Raw genomic sequence first — 24,782 nt, 5'->3', positions numbered from 1 at the left:
TGGGAGATGATTTTGAACTCTCGAGGGTGAGGAATGGAGCATCATGTTCGGCATTACTGTTCTATGAAGTTTCTTCAATATTAAAACTGATTAGGAACAGTGGTGTAAGCTAAAATTCCAGATCCCTGAACAAATTTTGTGAAACTTAACTTGGCCACATGCCCTCACTCTGACTGCTGAATGGCAGGTGGAGAAACCTACAATCATTACCTGAACTTCTTGGACAGGAATTAGGCATAGAATGTTTTCAAAGCCTCTCAAATTATAGATTTTTTAAAAATGGATTCTATAAATACTATAATGAACAATGCTGTGACTAAGGCCAATCATACACAGAACTTGGAGAAGGTGAGATTTCTTCTTAGACATTCTCCTTTCTAGCACCCCCAAATGCTGCCTGGCTGCCTAGAGCACTACAGACATTGCCCTAATCAGGTCCCCCTTCCTGAGCAGTGACCTATACTCTAGACATTTCTATTAACTTGCCCGAATCCTTTAACCTGTTCTGACTTGCTGCAACAGAACCACACTTGGAATGGAAATAAAATAATTTTTGATAAGGAGTTAATGATTGGTAGTGGCTCTATTTGTATTGTAACTCTTGATAATGCCAAAGCAGAGGTTCTTTAGTGAACTTTTAGTGGAATTTCATGGGTGAAAGGGCAATGGTGGGGTGCTTCAGACTGTAGGTGACTGTTTGCTCTCCCTGCATGAAGCAAATAGGCTTTGGTATTTCCCTGGGCAGCAGACCAGTGAACTCTCTGAGTGACAGTGTGTGTCTCAATGCCATTCATTTAGTACCAGTTAAGACACCTAAATCAAAGTCTTAAAATTGATTGATATATTTCATTGGAAATAATATGGGGGCAACAACCACAAACAGATATTTATTGAGTAACTAGTATGGGCCAGACAAGTTGTTAAGCATTAAGGATCTCCTCAAATGATTTACATCTTCTCTTTTTCTGTCTCTCTGTCTCTGTCTCTGTCTTTCTTTCTCTCTGCCTCCATTCTCCATATAACTGCTAATGTGATATTCTCAAAGTTCCTATTTCTTCCTTAGTTCTCTTCCTCCTCCCATTGCCTCTAGGATCAAATACTTATTTAGTTCCAACTTACATTTCCAGACTTATTGTGTCTTATTTATCTTTAATCAATTCATGGTCTAGCCCAGTGATGGCAAACCTATGGCATGGGTGCCAAAGATGGCACACAGAGTGCTCCCTGTGGGCACTTGGCTACCCTTCCCCCCCACCCCTCAGAGTTCATTACTAGGAAGGCAGAGGTACTCAGAGCTGTTCCCTTCCCCCCTTCCATCGTGCCTGATGACATTTTTTCACATCTCCTGCCCTTCTGCCCAGCAGCCCAATAGGAGCACATATGGGGTAAGATGGGCAGCTCACAGGAGGCAGAGCTGGAGGGGAGCAGAGCACTTGGCCCACTCACCTTCTCCTCTCTATACTTGCTGAGGTCTACATATTTACTACCTTAATTTAAAAATGTAATATAATTTGCTTTGTTGCATTTTTTTCCTATTTTGTTAAATATTTCCCAGTTATATTTTATTTTTTATTTTTTAAAATCATTTACCAATATTTATTTTTTAGAAAAGTTAACATGGTTACATAATTCATGTTCTTACTTTCCCCTTCACCCTCCCCACCTTCCTCCCCCCGCCTCATGGCCAATGGATATTTCCTCTGGTTTTAACATGTGTCATTGATCAAGACCTATTTCCAAATTGTTGATAGTTGCATTGGTGTGGTAGTTTCGAGTCTACGTCCCCAATAATGTCCGCCTCAACCCATGTGTTCAGGCAGTTGTTTTTCTTCTGTTTCCACTCCTGTAGTTCTTCCTCTGAATGTGGGTAGCGTTCTTTTCCATAAATCCCTCAGAACCCAGTTACATTTTAATCTAGTTCAGCTACACTTGGGAGTGCTGTGGGTCCATGGGCTAGAAATTTGATATTGCCAGTGTAGATGAGAAGTGCCTGAAAGAAGGTATGGATGTGAGTTGAAGAGATAGAGTCAATAAGACTTATAACTGATTGAGTGTGGAGGGTAAGAAAGAAGGAGAGGAAAGATGACTCTGTGATTTAGAGCCTGGGTGACTAAGAGATGGTGGTATTATCTACCCAAATAGAGAAACCATAGGGAAAGGAGGAAAGTATTTTTTTGTTGTAAGGGTGAAGGTGATGAGTTTCATTTTGGATATATTGAGTTTAACATGTTGGTAGGCTACTCATATGGACATAACCAACAGGGAGTTTGGAAATACAGAATTCGAGTTCTGGGCAGATGGTGGTGTATGATATTTGGGAGTCATCTACATAGAGGTGATAATTAGTGCTATGAGATCTCCAAGAAAGGGTATAGGAAGAGAAGAGAGATAATGACAAAAACCTTGGAACAGAAAGGGATAAAGAAAACAGAGGAGGGACAGAAAGATAGAGTCATGGAAGCCAAAGAAACACAGATGATCCAGAAAGAAGGGATGTTTCGTAGAGTCAAATGTCTTGGGTAAGTTAAATAAAAATAAGACAGAAAATAAAGATCTTGGACTTAGTGATGAGTTCATTTATAACCTTGAGGGAGCTGTTTTAATAAAATTGTAGAGATGGAAGCCAGGTTATGAAGGAGTGAAGAAATGTGAGAAGAAGTGGAGGTAGCAAGTGTAGATAACTTTTTCTCAAAAGTCTGGCAGTGAAAGGAAAATTAGAGAGAATAATTGCTTCAGGTAGTTGTAAATTCTAAGGAAGATTAAAAAAAAAGATTAGCAAGACCTTAAAGAAGAGATGGAATCCACACCTCTCCTTTCTTTGCCTGGCTATGATTGTAGGACCCTGTATACATGTGCTGTTGGATTCAATTTATGTGTTGGTTAGTTTTGCTGAACTGTTTTTTCCCTTTTTTTTTATTTTGTTATAAGTTCAAGGAGAAATATAAACTGGGAAATGAAGAGATGTAAAAGTCAAAGGAATCAATTTAAACTACATTTTAAAAAATGAAAAGGGGGGCAGCTGGGTAGCTCAGTGGAGTGAGAGTCAGGCCTAGAGACAGGAAGTCCTAGGTTCAAACCCGGCCTCAGACACTTCCCAGCTGGGTGATCCTGGGCAAGTCACTTGACCCCCATTGCCCACCCTTACCACTCTTCCACCTATGAGACAATACACCGAAGTACAAGGGTTAAAAAACAAATGAAAAGAAAAATAGGATTGGGGAGATCTGAACATATTCATGGGCTGAGAGAAAGGAACTAGTGGGGTAATAGATATGAAACCTTAATACACTATATAAATGTAAAAGATTTGTCATTATTTCTGAAGATGCATAAGAGAGGGGATGATTGAGGGAGCAATGACATGAGGATCTGGAAAGGAAAAGATGTAAGTGGAAGGTTATCTTTGGCAAGGAGGAAAACCAACTCTTCCTCTTAGAATGTAGGGAAGGAGATGATAGGTGAGAATATCGAAAGATTGAAGGGGAGAGAAGAAATAGGGGAAGCAGGGTGGGATTAGTGTCTTCAGTCTGAGCAATGTAGGGATGAAACTCATCTCCTGAGGATAATAGAGTAGAGCAGTCTTAAGGAGAGAAAGAATTGAATTGTGCATCTGGCAGATGTGATAGAGCAAATAAGATTGCTGTGCAGAGGCACAAGCCTATTTGAGGTTCAATAACATGTTCATAGTGAACCCAATCAATTGGATTGGTTCAAACCAAGTGCTTCTCTGATGCATCACTTGTCAGGCTGGGTGTACCTCTAGTGTTGGAAGAAATGAAGGTTGTTCTTTCTGTGGTAGCACCATTTCCAGCAGAAATCTACCACTTCATCTTGCCATAGTTGCTGTTTTCTGCTCCTGGCCCCTATCATGGATCTCCTCCCCAGCATCTCTTTCCTTAGTGTTATTTCATCATTTCCTACTTTTGGGCTTTATTTTCACAATTGCTCCTTTTGTCAAAAAAAATCATGCCAACTTAAGAGTGTGGAGAGATTTTACTGAGGTCCTAATAGCTCTCTGAAGTTCTTTCATGCCAAGGGCCAATGCTTCTGCACTATTTCTTTTTATCGTTTTTAGATACTCAGTCCTATACTACCACTTTACAAAAAAAAAAGACCTTGGTGTCTTTGCTGTTCTTGGTGAGAACCTCTTTTTACTCACTTTTATTAGTCAAGTAAGCATTTTCTCTTTCCGATTGAGTAAGGGTGAATTTGTTCCATTTATCTCCTTCCTCTAACACTATGCAGGCAGTGTACTTCCTCTCCTCCCATCTGCATTGATTTTTGAGAGGTTTGGAAGGGAGCTTTAGCAACTTTCCTATTTCCATGTCCACTTTCATCTTTCTTGGGGCCAAGCCATGCAAATAAATGGCTTCCAGAAGGTTCTAAGAAAGGGAGTGGGAAGGAATGGACCTTTCCATAAAAGAGCAGATTCAAATCTCGGATATATGAGAGATAACTTTAATGGCAACAATATTGCCCAAGATTAGATTGAATCGTCTAGTCAGGCAGGTATACAAATAATGTACACATTTCAAATGACCACTTAATCACTTAATGTACTTGGCTGTCTGGTTAATCCTAGTGAAAACTATTATCTAGAGTTAGTCTCTTTTGCCAATCAGTTAATAAACATTTATTAAATACCTACTATGTGCCAAGATGGCCAGCTAGGTGGCACAGTAGATAGAAGACTGGCCTTGGAATCGGTAAAGCTCATCTGACTCAGACACTTATTAGCTGTGTGACCCTGGGCAAGTCACTTAACTCTGTTTGCCTCACTTCCTTAGCTGTAAAATGATCTGGAGGATTGAAAGAACTAGGCATGTTTAGTCTGCAGAAGAGAGGGCTTAGAAGGGACAAGATAATTGTCTTCAAGTATCTGAAGGACAGAGTTAGCTGGGTGGTGCAGTGGATAGAGTGCTGGACATGAAGTCAGGAAGACTCACCTTTGTGAGTTCAAATCTGCCCTCAGATACTTACTAGCTGTGTGAACCTGAGAAAGTCACTTAGCCCTGTTGGCCTTAGTTTCCCCATTTGTAAAAATGAGCGAGAGAAGGAAATGGCAATCCACTCCAGTATTTTTTGCCAAGAAAAACCCAAATGGGGAAATGAAGAGTCAGACTCAACTGAAATGAGTGAACAATATTAACAAAATTTGAAGCACAGTCATATGGAGGAAGTTTTAAATTCGTTTTGCCCCAGCAGAACAGAAGTAATAAGTAGAAGTTACAAAGAGATCAATTTAGGTTGGATGTCAGGAAAATTTTTCTAAGAATTAATGCTGTTCAAGATTAGGACAGGCTGCCTGGGGTGGTTTTGGATACTCCCTTTTTGGAGGTCTTCACCCAGACCATTCTCTCAAGTCTCAACTTCTGAGATTTTAAATCTTTCCAACAGACAGTATATAGAAAGAGCACTGAATTTGGATTCAGAAGAGGTGGGTTTCAATCTTTCTACACATGTGGCCACATACAAGTCAGTTAACTTCTATCTAGGCCTCAATTTCCTTCTCCATAAAATGAGGGAGTAGGACTAGATAGTCCCTAAGGTCATTTCTAGCTCTAACATTCTATGAGTATATATTTTAAAATTTTCCACTTATAGTCATGGAAATAAAGAAACCTTTTCCTGCCGGGGAATTCGTTTGGCTGTGGACTGGTTCAGGGAGAGAGGACACAACTACATCAAGGTCTTTGTCCCATCTTGGAGGAAGGAACCACCAAGATCTGATACCCCTATTTCAGGTATGTTGTTACAGATGCTTCTCGGTTTTTCAGGTGTCAAAGAGGATTTCAAAAAATAATCATTCTACTACTTTGCAGATAAGTATCTTAAATTTAGCAGCCTGCAAAAAATATCAAGCCAGCATGCCATGTCTCTTGCTACCTAATCTCTACTTCAGTATAAGGCAAATAGAATTATAGGACCACAACACAATTTTAGAGGTGGGAGAAAACTCAAAATTCAGCCAGTACAACTTCACTTTTTACTGATGCAGAATCATAATCACATAATCATAGAATCCAGTAACAAGTATTTATTAATCATCTACTATGTGTTCGTCATTGTGCTAAGAGCTGGGGATGGAAAGAAAGACAAAAAGACATTCCTCACTCTCAAGGACCTCACAGTCTAATGGGGAGAGAATATGTAAACAACCAAATTCAAACAAACTATATACTGATTAAATTGGAGATCATCCATAGAAGGGATGCCTAGAACTAGGGGAATAAGTAAAGGCTTCCCATAGAAGATGGAGTTTTTAAGTTGGAACCTGAAGGCAGAAGGTAGAGAAAAGGAGGGATTCCCGGCATGGGAGAGAGCCAGTGAAGATGCCCAGAGTCTGGAGATGGAGTATCTTGTTCAAAGAATAGCAAGAAGTCTAATATCATTGAATTGTAGAGTACATGAAGGAGTATAAGGTGTAAGCAGGAAGGCAGGGAGGGGAAGGAGGTTATGTAGGACTTTGAATGCCAACCAGAATTTTTTTTTTTATTCTGGAGGTGGCACAGGGAGCCACTGGAGCTTATCAATGTAATCACTCATGTGTTTTAGGAAGGGTCCTTCACAGCTGAGTGAAGGAGGGCCTAGAGTGGAGAGAGACGAGCCAGCAGCCTGTTACAATAATCTAGGCATGACGTGGTCAGTGCTTGCACCGGGGTGGTGGTAGTATCAGAGGAGAGAAAGAGGCATAGACAAGAGATGCTGTGAAGGCAGACTTTGGCAACAGTTTGGATATATTGATTGAAAAGATAATAAGATGTTGAGAGTGACATTAAGGTTTCAAGCCTGGGTAACTGAGAGGATGGACCTGGTACCCACTACAGAATTTAAGGAAGTTAGGAAAATGGCAGGGCTTGGGCGGTGGGAGTGGGGATAGTGAGTTCACTTTTGGATATGTTGAGTTTAGACGTTAATGGGACATCCAATTCATGATGTCTGGTAGGTAATTGGAGGGGACTTTACAAGCAATCTAATCTAGACTATATCCTACAGCATCTCTGACAAATGGGCATCCAGCCTTTACTTTCAAAATTTCCAGTGAGGAGGAACTCATATTCTGAGGTGTCTCAGTTCACTTTGGGTTTATTCTAATCATTGTAAAGCTTTCTCCATGCATAAAGTCAGTATTTGCCTCTCTGAAACCAAGATGCTTTGTTCTTACTTCTAATAAGAACAAGTCTAATCCCTCTTCCCCTTAATATCCCTTCAGATTTTTGGTGACAGCTATCATGTCTACTTTCTTCTCGACTGAAGATTCTCAGTTCTATCAACTGGTCCTTTTGGGATATATGGTGTCCAATTCTCTCACTAGCACAGTTGTCCTCTCTTGACCTTGACATCTTATTAAAATATAGTGCCCAGAATTGAATAAAATATATACCAGATGTGTTCTGACCAGAGCAGAATACAGTGGAATCAACAGCTATTTCTGATGGTTCTCTGCCTCTCAATGGGACCTAAGAGAGTATTGGTCTTTTTGGCTGATTTACCATACTTTTAACTTCTTGAGCTTGTAGGTCATTAAAATCTCAACATCTTTTTAACAGAAATGTTATTTTGTCACCTTTCAACCATTCTGTATTTGTAAAGTTGATTTTTTTAACCCAAGTGAAGAATTTTTCTTCCCTATCAAATTTCATCTTATATTTGGTCCATTGTTCTAGACTGCCAAACTCTGGATATCTAACCATCATGTAAGCTAGTCCTCCTGGTTTTATGTAATTTTCAAATTTGGCAAATATATTTTCTTATGTGTAAAGTAAACAAACATAAATGTAAAATACTTTCTTATGTCTTCTTTGTCTTTTTCCAAGCCACTGACAAAAATGACTTCAAGTCAAGGGTGGATAGATGCCTGAGGAATTACCATTATGACTTCCATCCAAGCTCACCTTGGCCTCATTAAAAAAAATAAAAATTAACTAACATTTACATAGCATGTTAAAGTTTGCAAAGTATTTTACATGTATTATCTCATTTTATGCTCACAACAAGCCTTGGGGGTAGATGTTATTATCATTTCAGTCTGTGGATGAGAAAACTTGAAACAAAAGTTGAGTTATCCAGGGTCGTCTAGCTAGTAAGTTTGAGTTCAAGTCCAGTACTCTTTCCACTGAGGTACCTTTAATGACTATCTTCTAAGTCTGATCAGTCACCCAGCTCAGATTCCATTTAGTTAGGAGGATCAAGTGAATACTATTATCAAGCTCTTATCTTTCCGTGTTTCCCTTAAGGTTTGCATGTTATTCAGTCATTTTGGTTGTGTCCGACTCTGTGACCCCATTTGGGATTTTCTTGGCAAAGATACTGAATGGCTTGCCATTTCATAACCCAGTTCTTTTTACAGATGATGAAACTGAGGCCAGTAGGGTCAAGTGACTTGCCCAGGGTTACATGGCTAGTAAGTGTAAGGTTTGCATGAAAAACTATCAAATGCTTTGTTGACAACTAGCTATATGATGTCTATGGCATTTCCCTTTTCTGTCATTCAAAAACAAAAGGAAAAGAGAGAAAGAGAATGAAAGACACAGAGGAAGAGAGAGAGAAAGAAAGAAAGAAACAAAGAAAGGGAAAGGAAGAAAGAAAGGAAAAAAGAGAAAGGAAGGAAGGAAAGAAAGAAAGAGACAAAGAAAGAAAGAAAGAGAGAGAGAAAGAAAGTTAGGTCTGGCAGAGTCTGCTTTTAATATATAGTATGTTGACCTTGCCAAGAAGCTGAGGACCTAGGGAGATATTAAATGGTTAGTTCAAAGTTCTATAAAATCATCATGTTTTATTCCCAGTAACCTATTAATTGTTTATACAGCTGAACAGCTGGCTCTGGGCAGGGCCACACTATTTACATATAAATACAGCTCAAAGATTTTGTGACCACATGAGGAACAACTGAAGGATATTCTCTGAAGAAGGAAAGATTAGGGGCACAAAATACTTTTCACAAACTTTTTAAAGTCTGTTGTGTGGAAGAGGGAACAGGGTCAGGTTTCAGAGAGTGGATCTCGGACCAACAGGTAAAAGTGCCAAGGAGGCAGAAAGTGGATTTCAGCTCCGAGTTAGAAGAACTGAATAATAACAATGAGGATGCCAATAGCATCTTACACTTACATGACACTTTTCAGCTTTCAAAGAGCTTTTATACATACTTTTTTTGTTTGATGCTCTCAGTAACCAACATAGACGGGGCAGGTGATTTTACCCTTATTTTACATATAAAAAATTTGAGACTAAGGAAGGTTATAGATGACTCGTCTAACGTCAAACAACTAGTTAAGCAATGGAGATGGGACTGGAGCCCAGATCTCCTGACTCTCAGGCACTTAGGCTCCTTCTACTATGGCAAATGGAGTGATTTAACCCTGAGCAGGGCTGCCTTACAAGAAATGAAGTCCATGGAAAGTCTCAAGCAGTGGCCATTGACTGCCAGACTATCAGGGGATCTCCAGAATGGCTCCTGCTCTTTCTGGCCCCTTTCCAGCTTTGAGCTTCTTTTTCCCTCTCCCTCCTGCCCTCCCTCCCTTTATCAAATATAGTACTTTGGACCAATGATTTCACGCAAGCAGGAAAGGAGGCCTCTTGAATTGGAATTGTAGGGTAAATTTGGAGGAAGTAAGAAATAAAACTCCTCCAGAACATGGGTAGTGGGGGGGAAGTGGGCAGTGACAGATACTTTCATTTGATTGAAGCAATTGAGAGAGAAACCCTGTGCACTTGGGGTTCAGTTTTCTTATGTGTGCTTTTCTACATTCTTCCTTCTGCTAAATTCTTTGACCCCCTGCAGTGACTTGTGGGGGTGGAACTACTCCCTTGGGAGGGAGAGGAAGTTTACTTAAGCATACATGAAAACGAACTCTTTGTGTTTATGTATGTACAGCAAGAGTTTTATATATATATATAATGTACTTATATATATACACATATGTGCATGCATACACATACATACATATAGAGAGAATGAGAAAGAGAAAGATACACACAGAGGGACAGAGAAAGAGAATGAAAGAGGGGGATTGGGGGAAGAGAAAAAGAGAAAGACATATACACAGAAGGACAGAGGGAAAGAAAGAGAGAAAATGAGAGAGAAAAAAGAGAGAATGAAAAAGACATACACACAATAACAGAGAGAGAGAGAATGGAAGGGAGAGAAAAAAGAGAGAGAAATACATACAGGACAGAGGAAAAGAAAGAGAGAGAATGAGAGAGAAAAAGAAAGGAGAGAATGAAAAAGACACACAGGAAGAGAGAGATGGAGAGAGAGAAAAAAGAGAGAATGAGAAAGACACACAAATACAAAAAGAAAGAGAGATAGGAGAGAGAAAGAAGAGAAAGAGGGGGGAAGAGAGAATGCAAGAGAGAGAGAAAGAGAGAAAGACATACACACAGAAGGACAAAGGGAAAGAAAGAGAGAGAGAATGAGAGAAAGAAAAAAGACAGAATGAGAAAGACAAACAGGAAAAAAGAGAGATAGGAGAGAAAGGGAGAAGTGAAAGAGGGAAGAGGAGAGAGAATGCAAGGGAGAGAGAAAAAGAAAGAGAAAGACACATACAGTGGTACAGAGGGAAAGAAAGAGAGAGAATGAGAGAGAAAAAAGAGAATGAGAAAGAAAGAGAAAGACACACAGAATAAGAGAAAGAGAGAGGTGCATGGCATAGTGGATAGAGAATGAGCCTCCTAGCAAGTTCAAGACTCAGCTTTTATACATTCTATGTCCCTGGACAAATAATTTACTATCTCTGTCCTCCAGGCAGTTCTCTAAGGCCATAATTGGCAGAGAAGGTACCAACCTGCATTAGGAGGAATTTTCTCAACAAGAAGTTCCCAATATTATTGTAATCATAAATCTAATTCCTCTTAACTCCATTTATATCTGTATCTTAAGACAGAAGGAAGGAGGAATGGGAGAAAGAAGGACTAGTCCTGTAATTTCATTGGCTTATAGAACTCCCATATGAGGAAATTCCCTTTATTAATGCAGTTTGGCACCTTCTCTGCCCATTTATAGCCTTAGAGGGTTGTCTGTCGCACTCAAAACTTGAATAGCTTGTCCAGGACACACAACAAGTATGTGTCAGAGATGCGATTGGAACCCAAGTCTTCTTGCCTATGAGGATGACTCTACCTCCATTATGGTACAGTATAGACACACACGCATAGAAATCAACACAGCAATTTTACAAGAAAAAGAGGCAATGGGATATTGTAAACAGTGGGAGACTCATGATCAAGAGACCTGGATTCTAATCCTGATTTCTATTTCCTCACTACCCATGTGGCAAGTCACTGATGCTCCCCTAGCCTTCGTGTATGTGAAATAGGGATAATATACATGGCCACTTATGGTGGAGATGACAAGGGCAAATGCACTTCACAGCAAAAGCTGGCAGGTGCTCTACAAATGTAGGGTAACATGACACAGAACTCCGTTTCTGAACCTTTTCCAGTAGAAGCGCTTAAAGCAAACTCCTTTTTTCCAGCAGCTGCTTCCATGGCAAATTCTGTTGACCCACTAAGCAGCTCCAGCTTCCGATGAGTGAGAATAATGAATCTTGTGATTTCGTTTGAATTTACCTAGCATAGATCCATTGGGCTGGCACCAGGAAATAGGCTGTATTTCCTATTACTGTCATATAATTTTAACAGAATAGTGCTGATCCGGGGAGTTGCTTCCTGATTCTCATGGATCATGACCTCGCTCTTACTTACTAGCCGCATGGCCCGGAGCAAATCCCCCCCGAACCTTCCTGCTGTTTAGTTTCCTCATCCATAAAACGGAACAGCAATATTTGTCCTCCGTCCTCCCTAGGGTGATTGGGAGAATCAAATGAATTAGGATACATAAAAGCACTTGGAAAAATTTTAAAGCAAACCGCAAGTGTGTAAATGTGTGTGTGTGTGTGTGTGTGTCTGGGGAGGAGGGCAGGGAGAGAGTGACGGAGAAGAACCAAAACCCGGTTCTGTACAGATCGTGTCTCTTTTTCTCCCTCCACAACGTCCTCCGGCCGGTTCTGCACGTCCTGTTTCCAGAGCAGCACATCCTGGAGGAGATGGAGAAGCAGGCCGTTCTGGTGTACACGCCGTCTCGCAAGGTCAACGGGAAGCGCGTCGTCTGCTACGACGACCGCTACATCGTTAAGGTGGCCTACGAGAAGGACGGCATCATCGTCTCCAACGACAACTACCGGGACCTGCAGAACGAGAACCCCGAGTGGAAGTGGTTCATCGAGCAGAGACTCCTCATGTTCTCCTTCGTCAATGACAAGTACGTGGGGGCGGGTCCGGAGCGGAGAGAGATTCCCCAAGCCGGGAGGACCCCGTTTCATACCCAGCCTCACACGCTCGTTAGCTGGGTGGTTTCGGGTTTCTCCTTTGGAAAAAAGAAATAATAGTCTCATCTCTCTCCCAGGGTGGTCGTAAAGATGAAAGGAGATCATAGCTGGCAATGCCCTATCATTGGTCGTTGTGGAGTTGTTTCACGCTCTTTGTGACCCCTTTGGGATTTTCTTGGCTAAGATAACAAGGATGGCTTGCCATTTCCTTCTCCAGCTCATTTTACAGATGAGGAAACTAAGGCAAAAAGGGTCAGTGACTCATCTAGGGTCACACAGAGGCGTCTTCCTGATTCCAAGCCCCATGTAAATGCTAGCTATTATTACTGTCACGGTGGTACTGAGTAGCTCTCTGGCCCAGTGGATGGAGTACCAGGCTGGGAATCAAGAAGGCTGTGTTTAACAGCTGCCCTGACTCTGGTATCTTTGTCAAGAAAACCCCAGACGGGATCATGAAGAGTCAGGCATGATGGAAACCACTGAACAACAGTAGCTAAGAGTAAAGGAAAGTGAAAGGGGCCAAAAAAGACACACAAGGAACCTGGTGCTACAAGGAGGGGAGGAAGGGAAGACTTTCTTTTGGCTTCTCCTTATTGAATTAGGAAATCACTTGTTTCTGGGTTTGAGTAACGAGTTATTTATTTGCGACCTGTGACGTGTTTAAAAAAAAATTCTAAAACTTCATTTCATTAGAAGTGGTTTCCTTCGTAATCTTACATATTACATCGCTTGCATTTTAAATGTCACTCTGAAAAGGGGGTCACCAGGCTTCCCCGACCCATCATGGCGCCCAAAACAAAAAGAAGCAGCTCCGCTCCAGGGTATAGCCTGGGCTTTGAAAAATGAGAGTTCTCCTCTTGTCCTAGACTTGTCACCTCTTTGGTGCTGGGAATTCTAGGTGATAAAACTCCTTTTCCCAATCAAATGTATACCCACTCTAGAACAATGTCTGGGACACTGAAAGGTTCAGTTGCTTATCCAGGTCACCCAGCCAGTAGGCACCAGAGGTTAGACTTCAGTCCATAACTGCCTGAATCTGAGGCTGGCTCGCCTAATAATCATTCCATGCTGCTTCGTATTATTAATTGATATGAGCATTATCTCTGTTTTATCTGCCATGAAACTAAGACCCGGGAGGGTTAATGGTTGCACAGTGAGGTAATAACTACAGCAGGATTTGAAGTCAGATCTTCTGAGGCTAAGTCTGGAGCTCTTTCTACTACATCCCCCAGAATTCCTTTTAATCTCTCCACCGTGTTGCATGGTTAGATATTATTTATAAGTTCTGAAACTCCACCTCTTGCTCTCTTCTCTCATGACTGGGCTGAGTTAGCTGGGCTTTTTTTTTTTTACTTTAGTTATTATTAATAAACTTTATAAAATATAATGCTTTGTTATTATATATTAATTTTAATCTTTACAATACCATACCTGTATTTCAGGTTTTTGATTTGTAGATTAGAACCCTACAGAGTATATCCAATTCTCCAGAGCTACTGGGATAGTAGAGAACAAGTTCAAAATCACTTTCCAAGAAATCTAGATTTTAGCCAGTCTTTTGATGGAATCTTTCTTGCTGTCCTTGAAGAGAAGATGGAGACAGGACTAGATGATCATATAATTAAATAGATTCAAAACTAGGCTGAATGACCAAACACAAAGACTAGCCATTAATGGGGTCTCTGTTAACTTGGAGGAGGTCACTAGGAGGGTGCCTCAATCTATCTGTCAATGACCCTGTAATATTTTTGTCTGTGATGGAGGGGAAGACTCACAAGATGCCCTGGTATCCCTACGGGGCAAGGAGGAGGAGAAGGTTCATTGTTATTTGGGTTGGGCGACTTCCCCACAAGCCGGGGCAGGCACAGACTAGGAAGCCAAGGCAGCGAGGAGAGGGGTTCAGCTTTGCTTCTCCATTCCTCACTTTGCCTCCCATACGACTGGGCACCTGCAAATGAAGGGCTGCCCCCAAAGCCCTTTTGGAATCTTTTCATTGAGAATGTCCATGGGGAAGATATCGAGTTGCTTTCTGGGATAGTCAAATTCCGCTTCTCTCCCATCTCTGTGAAGCCAGAGGCTCCCACTGCCCAGTCTCAGCCCAGAGGAATCTGGCCAGTCTTCCTGTTTTTAGTGCCAACAAATCCTCACTATTGCCTAAAGAACCATGACGACTTCTGGCCTGGTGACAGCTTCTGGGTTAGGGTCCAAGTCCATCTGACACAAATGATCCCTGCACAGGACCTGTCATCTCCCTCGCTGCCAGGATACAGTGCCCGCCTGCCCTCCCGCCTGCCTGGGCGAGAAGGAACTCCGTCCCAGCGTCCTCCGCATGGCCTCAGCGGGCTCTTGGCACCGTTTCCCAGGGCCCAGGAGAGAGAGTTCAAGAGGCAAGGCCTTTGGACACTGAGAATAACCGTGGCAAGCCACTTCCCAGATTCTTGGTTAGGGTCCAACATTCAGAAGCTCTGTGTACAGTTGGTAGCCTGAGCAACCAGAGTTCAACACTGGTCCATGCAGCCTCCAGGACTGGGGTGATCTCTACGCTAGTTCCAGCAGACTCCTTAGAGGGGAATTCTGATCTGAATGGAATTTTTTTTTAAACTTACTCAGAATCAGTGACCTACCTGACTCAGCTTTCCTTTAACCAGGAAATGTGTCATAGGGACAAATTTGCATTTTGTCCAGGTAGTGCTCACCAAGTCCGGGGGAGCTTCCCATCTGTTGTAATTCATTCTGCCTTGGAGAGATTATTGCTGAGAGTAGTGCACATTTCCTTCTTTGCTCAGACTTATTGCAGATAGGGAAAAGTCCACTTCCCTATTTGGCAGTGCAAGGGAGCCACGAACATTCACATCAGGGGCAAATGAGCCAATAAATACGAAAAGCTAAAACCAGACTCAGAAAGAACTCAGAAGGTTATAGGAGGCAAATTCATCCTCCAGGGCAGTGTGTACTCTGCAGGCACTCAGGAGTGATGGGGAACTCTTTCCCCTTTGGCCACTTGACATTTCAACCAGATCAGCCTATTTAATGTTCCCTAATATACCATGAATTCCGCCCCCCACACCCCCATTTCTGAGCTCATGTTCTTTTTCCCATCGGCCATGTCCTTCTGCTCCTCCATTCTGCTCATTAATTGAGTCTCCAGTCAGGGTCAGTATTTGAGTGCCTGCAGTGTGCTAAGGATTAGAGAGAATAAAGAAAATACAGATATGTACAATATCTCTACAAAATAAAGAGAATACAAGGAAAAGCTTGGTTGCTAAACCATATAAGTGTTCAGAAACCTCCCTGGAATTGAGTATGAGTGTTGTGAAACTTGCCATAGCCCTGGGAGAGATGATGCTGGGGTGACCACTTAGTATAATGAAATGCCCTGACCAGATCAAAAGACAGGGGTCTTAGACCCGGCTCTCTTCCTAAATAATATTGTCATTGAGCAAATCAAGTCACTAAATTCCTCTTGGACTTCAATTTTCTCATTTGTCATGTGTAAAAAGAGTCTGGAATAGAAGATCTCACAAGTCCCTCCCATCTTTGCCATTCTAAGAGTCTATGACCCATTCAGATGACTATTTTGGGGGCTCCCTGTTTTGGGGCCCCAGCCTCTGAACCGCGTAGGCCCCAAACCTTTTATGTGGTTTAGAATCTCTGAGAGAAGTTGAGTTACTTTTTCCATTACTCATAGATAGCGCCGATTGAAACCACCAATTTGTTTGCTCTCAGAGAGGTCTCTTGGCCCTCTCCTGGGACATACACCCAAGTGTCACCCCTCTGCTTCAGGTCTGCCTCACACCCACGTCCATCCCTGGGGCAGAAAGGGGCCTCTACCCCAGGGAACTCAGCACCTGGGAGGTGCCAATGAGATGTCTTCCTCCCACAGTTATTTCTTTGTCTGAGGATAGTGATGAAGGGGAAGTGGAGGAAAAAAGCAGTAGGATTATCTCTGGTTTTTCAGGTGCCATTTGGGGAGGATTTACCCTATTTTGCCCTCTTTGCCTAAGATGAAGGGTTGGGATCGCCACCATCCTCATCCTCATCCTCATTCCATTTCTATTGTACCCTGAGACTTACATAGAACAACAATCCTGTGTGAAAGATAGTACAAAGGTAACCCCCCATTTTTCCAAACAAGGAATCTGAGGCTCATGGTCACAAGGCTAGCAAGTGTTAGAATGGGGCCTTTTTTCCCCTGATTTTCTGATGAGTCTGTTCCTCCCTCTACTGTAGAATCTCTCTCTCATCAAAGACAGGCCAAGATTCCCTCTGCTCTGAGCCCAACCTTTCCTCCTCCCAGCTCTTCTCCTTCCACTGGATGTTTCTACCAGATGAGATGATTTAGCTTTTCCCAAAGGGACCATCGGCTCTCCCATTCCTGGGTCTTTGCTTCTGTTGGTTCTTTCTATCTCTCATGCCCTTCTGCATCCCACTCTGCTTGCGGTAATTCCACATATCCTTCAGTCGATTCATTGTTGCCGCCTTCATGAAGTTCTCCCTGATCTTGTCCCCTGGTCCCTCTGCCTCCATCAGCCAGAAGTGATGCCTCCCTCCTTGGTAGCCAGCCCTTCCTGCTTCTCCCAGAATCCTTCTCCCATATTGCTTTGTGTCATAGCGTTTGGTGTAAGGCTCTTGTTTCTTCTACTACAATGCAGTCTTCTTGAGAGCAAGGAGAGATACCAATTCATAGCTGTAGAACACCATGCTTTGCACATAGTAGGCACTTTCTCCGGCTGCCTTACAGGATTGTTGTCATGAAAGAAGAGCAACATTTTACAGGGCTAGAGAGATGGGAATTGCTTTAGTGGCCATAGAGTATTCTTTCAGAATCTTTGAAAGAGGGGGCAGCTAGGTGATCATAGCACTGGGTTAGAGTCAAGAGGACCTGGATTCAAACTGGACCCCAGATACTTCCTAGTTGTGTGACCCTGGGCAAGTCACTTAACCTCATTTGCCTAGCCCTTGACCTTCTGTCTTAGAGTTGTCACAAAGAGAGAAAGTAAGGGTTAAAAAAAATTTTTTGAAAGGTATAGTTGAGGAGTCTCTGATCCTGTTTCTGTGGGGATGACCCCTTTTTTGTTTTCCAGATTTATGCCTCCTGATGATCCTCTGGGCCGCCACGGACCAACTCTTAGTAATTTCCTTAGCAAAAAGCCAAAGCTTCCACAGCCCTCCTGGCAGCACTGCCCCTATGGTAGGTCTTACCCTTTGCCCTCTATGGCTGCTTTAGAGACCACTATTTAAGGGAACCCGAACAAGCTTGTGAAGCATCAAGGAAAGTCATGAACAAAAACGGGAGCTCTAGGATCCCCCAGACTCCTTCTTTGGTGGTCTTGTTTCCTGCTCCCCCTCCTGCTCTGATGCTCTGACACTGCTTTCTCCTCCCTTTCCTCCTCGAACCACCTTTCTCCCAGCTGCTTCTCCTTGTCTCTTGTCATGGAGGAAAGGGATATGGCCAGCTTTTACATATAAAAGTGTCAGGGTCTTCCTGGCTCCCTTGTTCAGAGAGAGGGACGCCTGGGCAGGGATTCAGGGAGAAAGGCAATGCTTGGCACCCGTTCCTGGGAGAACTTCAGATATGGCCTGGGGAGTCTGTTGCAGACAGGGAAGGCCATCATCTCAAACACTCCAGCTGCCTCATCGGCACAGCATGGCCAGTGGCGGCTTCCAGAGGGATCATTTCTGGAAGGGGCCACGTTGACTCCATTTCAGGGTGGGTGAGGGAGACCTTTCCATTGAACTTCAGCTCATATCCCACAGGCAACTGCCACTGAATCAGTCAATGAGTCAACAAGCATTTATTAGACACCTACTATGTTCCAGATACCAGATACCAGACACCACCCTAGGTGCTGAGGGTACAAATACCAAAAAAATAAAAATAACAAAACAAAACAAAAACCAATTCTTTGCCCTCATGGAGCTTATTTTCTTCAAGGTTGTACATATAAAATAATATACCAAATACAGCTATCCCTTCCATGTTGTGGAGGTTAGGGGTATAGCAGCCCTACGATCTGGAAAATCTGCATAAAATTTTCTCCCTTTGTACCAGAGAAGAAGTCTGAATTTTTTCTTTTTTCTTTCATGGGGTCTTTATAGTACCTTGCTGTACATTTTGGGCTAAATATGCATTTCTGAGTTTCTAAGCTTATTCTGTGTCATCTGCTGGCTTTCATGCGTCATCTGTGGCTTTTGCAAAACTCCCCCCAAATTCCCATTTGTTTTCTTATATAGATTTCTTATGCCTTACAGGATTTTGTAATTAAAGAAGAGCAGAATTTTACAGGGCTGTAGAGATGGGAATTGTTTTAGTGGTCATAGAGTATTTCTTCAGAATCTTTGAAAGAGGGGGCAGGATCCAGGATGTATTGAAACCAGGACAGGGAAGGTCCAGATGTGGAAGGGATAACTGTATATACAAATTAAATCCAAGGTAACTTCAGTGGGCAGCCCCCAGCAGCTAGTGGTATGGGGCTCTACCCTGTTTGTCTGGTATTTGGCATCACAGAGCCAGGAGAAGGAACTCTTTGATGAGTACCAGCTGGTGGGATGCTGAGATAACCCCGAGTCTGAAGGTGGAGAGGGAGGAAGGATTGATGGTTCGGTTCTGTGGAGTGCAGCCTACTTCCACATAGATCCCTCCTCCCAGGCCTTCCCATATGCATACTGCCAGGTAGTCCCTGTAGGGTACCACGGGAGGAGGATGAGGCTTATTCACCCACCCAATGGGGCTAGTTTGGACTTACTCAAGGAGGATTTTGCCCCACGACAGTGCATAGGGCTTGCCATGGCCCGCTCCATCGTAGATGGTTTAAGAACTGAAATGTCAAAGTAGAGGAAAAGGCAGCAGCGGCAGGACCTGAGTCCACCCTTGTGGGCTGATTCTTGTCTTCCCCTCCTTGCAGGCAGGAAATGTACCTATGGTGTCAAATGCAAGTTCTACCACCCGGAGAGGCTGCATCAGATCCAGCTGTCCGTGGCTGATGAACTTCGAGCTAAAACGAGGACCCTGCCTGGGTCAGAGGACGAGCAGCTAAGAACCGGCCTCTTGAAAACTGGGCCAGCCGCCTCCCTGCCTCGCTGCAGCCCAAGAACAGGAGGACTGTGGAATCTGGGGGGAAGCGTCAGCGGCTACAGCTGGACGGAGGACGGAGTTCCGTCTCTGGATGGGCGCCTTCGTGGAGCTCAGAGCTGGGGAGACGGTGCTCAGGAGAGGCAGGACCCCGAGAGCGGCCCTCCCCACAGCTACCACGCAGGAGCTGTCAGGCTCCTGGAAGACCAGTTTTCCCTGTTAGCGTTTAGCGACGGCTGGTACTGCCGTGGCTTGCAGACGGGCGTCAGAGCTGTGGAGATTCAGAGCGGGATGAATGGTTCGTACCAGGGCTGCAATCTTCATCCCTCCAGCCGCCTTGGCCGCTTCAAGCCTCATCAGCCCAGCACGGCCTGCAGCTGTTTGCTGAGCGACCCTTTACGGGAGGACTCGGCGCTGACGCCCTACGTGTGCCGGCACCCGGCAGCCGGAGGGTCTTACTGTAACGGTAGCCGGGAGTCAGAGCCGGCCCTGGAGAAGACTTTTGCACCTGGGAGCCAGGCATCCAAAGGAGGTTTGCCGCAGGCTGTTTACTGCTCTTCCCCGCCCAGGCAGGATCCATTTCCCCATCCCTCCCAGCCCAGCGAGGCCTGGGGCTTGGGGCAAGGACTGAAGCAGCCATCCGGCCCGTCCTTGTGGGGGGACTCCAGCTGGGGAAAGTGCCCCTTCAGGGGAGCACGAGGCTCCCCACACGCTTCTGAGTATGACTGGCTCCCCTTGGATGCTGCGGCTGGAGAGCGAGCCCACGTGCGGACGATTCTTTACAACATCTTCCCCCGAGACGAGGTGGACCAAGTCATGTCCTCGTTTCCCAACCTTGTGGATATCCACAGTCTGATTTCTCTCATCCAAAAGAACCGCCGGCTTTTCCTGTGAGTCAGAAACCCATTAAAAGTGGGCGTAGAGCCAGGCACGCAGGGGCCGAGAATTCTGGTGGCTGGAGCCAGAGCTACTGGCAGCACCTCTCAGGTGCACCACTGACACTTCCTAGCGGGATGGCAGGGATCGCCGGGCCTTGGCTCCGGCAGGGCAATGTCTAGGCTCTTCCAGGGTACGAGGGTCACAGTTTTCAGTTTGTGGTACCCCGGCTGCCATTTGTCTGTTTCCTGCATGAAGGACAATCTAAGAGCTGAAAGAGACCTCAGAGGGCCTGTGTTGTTTAAAAAGATTCTAAGCCTTGGGACACTACATCTCCCAGGACTCCCTGCTACAACTTCCCCCGACACCTCCCACTCCTGTCTGAGAAAGTATAAAAGAGAGAGTTTTGGAGCTTTTCCACTCTCTCCTGGAGGCTCTCTTGGCCCTGTGCTCTGGATTGGGCCCTTTTTTCAGAGATCTACCTCCTAGCTTCCCTAGACCTTTCCTTTTCGAGTCTAAATAAACCTAGCTATTCTAACAATAAGTGCTACCTGATCTTTATTGAGCTGGGAAGAGCTCAGGTCCATTTCCCCTCCTGGGCTTGGGGGCGACCCTGGCTTCCCTTCTTCAGGCTTCCCTACCTATCTTTCCCTTCTACCTCCAAAATTCCCTTTCACAAGCCTCTAGTCCAAGCCTCCATGTGAGAAGGGTTGTGAAGGAGCCTATTAAAGATGTCTATTAGGGGGCGGCTGGGTGTCTCAGGGAATGGAGAGCCAGGCCCAGAGATGGGAGTTCCTGGGTTCAAATCTGGCCTCAGACACTTCCACACTGTGTGACCCTGGGCAAATAAATGGCTTAATCCCCCTTACCTAGCCCTTTCTGCTCTTCTGCCTTGGAACCAATACACGATATTGATTCTAAGGAGATAAGGATTTTTTTTAAAAAAAAGATGCCTATTAAAGCATCCTAGATAAGTGAGCATTCAGATTTAGCTTGAAAAGTTTTGTTAAGAGGGAGACCAACCCACTACTTAAGGTGGCCCATTCCCCTTTGGAATGGAACAGATTTAATTTTTAGGAAGTCTATGGGTATTGTTGTGGTTGCTCTTGGTAGTTACAATTTCTACCCACTGCTCTTGGCCCCCATGGTGCTAAGAAGAAAAAAAAATCTAATCCTGGAATTCTTGACCTGGGGTCTGTGAATGTAAAAAAAAATTCTTTTTGATGATTTCTTAAATATAATTGGTTTCCTATATGATTCTAGGTATTTTTAAAATGCTTTTTAAAACATTGTTTTGTGAAGTGATCTATTTGCTTTATTGGCCTGCCAAAATGGTCTAATAAAGATAAAGAGCCCTGGATTTAGTCCTTTTCCCTCAAATATATGACAATAGCTATAGAATAACAGGAGTAGAAGATTTAGAGTCCGCCAAGCCAATCCAACCCCCTTATTTTTACATATGAGGCACGAAGTGGGTAAGCAACTTGTCCAAGACCACCCAGGTGGAAGGGGCAGTGCCAGGGTTCAAACCCAAGGCACCTGATGCCAAAGGCAGCACTCTCCACTAACCCACCTCAGTGCCCTCCTCTAAGACTCCTCTTTTTGAAGTATGTTGTTTTTATTGTTGTTCAGTTGTGTCTGAATCTTCATGATCCCATTTGGGGTTTCCTTGGCAAAGATACTGGAGTGGATTACCATTTCCTTCTTCAGCTCATTTTATAAACGGGGAAACTGAGGCAAAAGAGGTTAAGTGACTTGGCCAGGATCACATAAATATCTGAAACTCAATTTGAACCTAAGTCTTCCTGAATCCAAGTCTAGCACTTTCTCCACTCTGCCATCTAACTGACTCTTAAATTTTGTTGTTGGTATAGATTTAAAAAATTAATATTCCAAAATATTCCAAGTATTATATTTAAAATAAGATTTATTAAAAATTAACTTGAAGCAAAAGGGAAACTAAAAGGCTAGAGTCAAGAGGGAGCTCACCCAACCCACGTACATGGAAGAGAGATCGAGGGAGGAATTTATAGAACTATATAAACTGTAATGAAAAGACACACATAAATGAAAAGGGAAAAAGGAATTTTGGGACAAGCAAAGAATTCTGGGAGATGGAGTCTAAAGGTACAAAATTTCTAATTAATACAATTGTTTAGTCATTTCAATCATATTTGACTCTTTGACTCCATTTGAGGTTTTTGTGGCAAAACTGGAGTGGTTTGCCATTTCCTTCTCTTAACTTATTTTACAGATGAGAAAGCTGAGGCAAACAGGGTTAAATGACTTGCCAATGGTCATATAGCCAGTAAGTATCTGAGGCTGGATTCGAATTCAGGTCTTCCTGACTCCAAGCTCAGGGCTCTGAGCACTATGGTGCCACTCAGCTGCCCTTTCTTGAGGCTAAGCATCCCTTATTCCTATTCCTTCAGTCTTATTGGGATGTGATTTTTCCATGATCCTGGTTGCCCCTTTCTAGATGGACTCCAGCCTTTCTCTGCCCTTCTTAAAATATGGCACCCATCACTGAATGCCCAATCTTCCACCTGGAATCTAGCCAGCACAGGGAATAGAAGTGCAATCCCTACCTCAATCCAGACCTTCTCTTTTACTGCGGAGGATTTCATTAGAGGGGACTGCTGCTATCCTACCATACTTTACCCCAGTGATTCCCAAAGTGGGTGCCACCGCCCCCTGGTGGGTGCTGCAGTGATCCAGGGAAGTGGTGATGGCCACAGGTGCATTTATCTTTCCTATTAATTGCTATTAAAATTTAAAAAAAATTAATTTCCAGGGGGCTAAGTAATATTTTTTTCTGGAAAGGGGGTAGTAGGCCAAAAAAGTTTGGGAACCACTGCTTTACCCAGAGGCAAAATTAAATAGACTGGGCTTGGGCTTAGGAGAGCCCCAAGTTCAAATATGGCCTCGGATATGACTCTCAGCCTCTGTCTCCTCATGTGTAAAATGGGGATAATAATAGCCTCTACCTCCCAGGGGTGGTTGTGGGGAATAAACGAGATAACAAGCTTGCAGTGCTTCGCCAACCCTAAAATATGGCACAGATGCTAGCCATTAGCTCTGGTCTGCCACGTTACCCTCTTGGCTGAGATTGAATTTGCAGGCCGCAGCGATCTGACATACACCTGGAGGTGAACGCGGGTCAGGGCTTATTAGAGCAGCCTCCAAGAGACAGTCCAGATGTTTTCCTTGCCTTGGAATCTTATTTTATTAAATCGTGTTTTATTATCCAGAGATTCTAATTGACTCGCTATTTGCTTGTCATTAAACAGACGACCTCTCTGCCTTCTCTGGGAGTGAAATCCCAAGTTCTTTACCTTTTTTTACATTTTAGCCAGTTGCTCGGTTGGTTTCGCTGTAACCTCATGACTCTCTGGACCTCCGTGTCCTTCCCTCTAAAATGAGGGGCTTGGGCTAGGCAGCTTAATTCTAACTCTGTTTCTAAGACCCTTCTGAACTTAGCACAGTGCCAGGCACCCAAGTCCTTAATAAATACTTGTTGGTGATTGGTTCAGTGGGAGGGTAACCTTTAATCATAGACATGCTATTTACTACATTTGCCACTATCTCATATTCAAAATGGACTTCTCTTTACATTGTAATCGGGGCCAATTATTTTCATTTTTCGTAGTACTTTTTCCAAAGTCTTTACCATTCCAGAGTCAATTATTTTCATTTTCTAGAGTGAAATCCATTCCCTATGTTCTTTCCCATAACAAAATAGCCCCAAACGTAATCAGTGCTGGATTCCCATTTTGCAGAGGTCTAGAAACCAACTAGGGACACCAACTCAAACCAGTTGAACTAGAATATAGCCCTTTGGACCTCTTTACTCTCCTACAATTGCCTTTTATACAGGGGAGAAAAAAGGGGTCCCCCAAGATCTTCTCACCCATAAAAGATGCATGGACCCCAGGCAAGGACGCTCTTTGTCTAAGGTGCCACAGTTTGAGTTGCTATGGCTGCCAGCTTTCAGCAGATGTTTTATCTAGCCATTGTCTGGAGGTTCTGATTAAGGTTCCCACTCCACAGCCTAGCAAGATGGACAAGTCCTCCATAGCAGGTCAATTCCCCTTCCTTCCATTTCTTATGACCAATGAAGCTTCAGAGACTCCAGTTTCCCAAGGAGACTCGCACTGGGGTGATATGCATGGACAAAGGATGGTTCATTCCCATGTGTTGTTCTGGGCCCAGTGTTCATAACAGTACAGTATGTTACTAAAAAAAAAATCTATTTCCCAGACCTATTTTATGAATCCTGGGAATAAAACTAGTTGTAAAATCTTGTAGCATGTCCCTAAATCTCTCTGGTGATAGTAAAACTTTGAGCGGTATTTTGACACTTAAAAGCGCATTCATCATTTTTTGAGCCCATTTTGAACCAGGATTGATTCCCCAATCTTTCCATCCTATTTAAAAAAAAATCTGAGCTGTGGACACATATCCAATTTACATTGTTAATTGGGATCTGGAAGAAAGCCAACATAGGATGC

The 24,782-nt window shown here is 43.5% G+C and overlaps 1 protein-coding gene across 1 annotated transcript in view; it reads left to right on the top strand.

The window, feature by feature from the left end:
• Nucleotides 1–20,289, top strand: part of ZC3H12D (zinc finger CCCH-type containing 12D) — a 34,793-nt gene extending 14,504 nt beyond the window's left edge. The window contains exons 2-5 of the mRNA XM_044674721.1: nucleotides 5,605–5,744; nucleotides 12,022–12,256; nucleotides 17,408–17,514; nucleotides 19,229–20,289. Of these exons, the coding sequence (XP_044530656.1) occupies nucleotides 5,605–5,744; nucleotides 12,022–12,256; nucleotides 17,408–17,514; nucleotides 19,229–20,289 (1,543 nt within the window). The remainder of the gene's footprint in view (nucleotides 1–5,604; nucleotides 5,745–12,021; nucleotides 12,257–17,407; nucleotides 17,515–19,228) is intronic.
• Nucleotides 20,290–24,782: the final 4,493 nt, after the last annotated feature.

The sequence above is a fragment of the Gracilinanus agilis genome, chromosome 4 (assembly GCF_016433145.1).
Source record: "Gracilinanus agilis isolate LMUSP501 chromosome 4, AgileGrace, whole genome shotgun sequence".
Taxonomy (NCBI): Eukaryota; Metazoa; Chordata; class Mammalia; order Didelphimorphia; family Didelphidae; genus Gracilinanus; species Gracilinanus agilis.
Note: the sequence above shows the minus strand (reverse complement) of the source record. Positions and strands in the feature narration are given on the sequence as shown.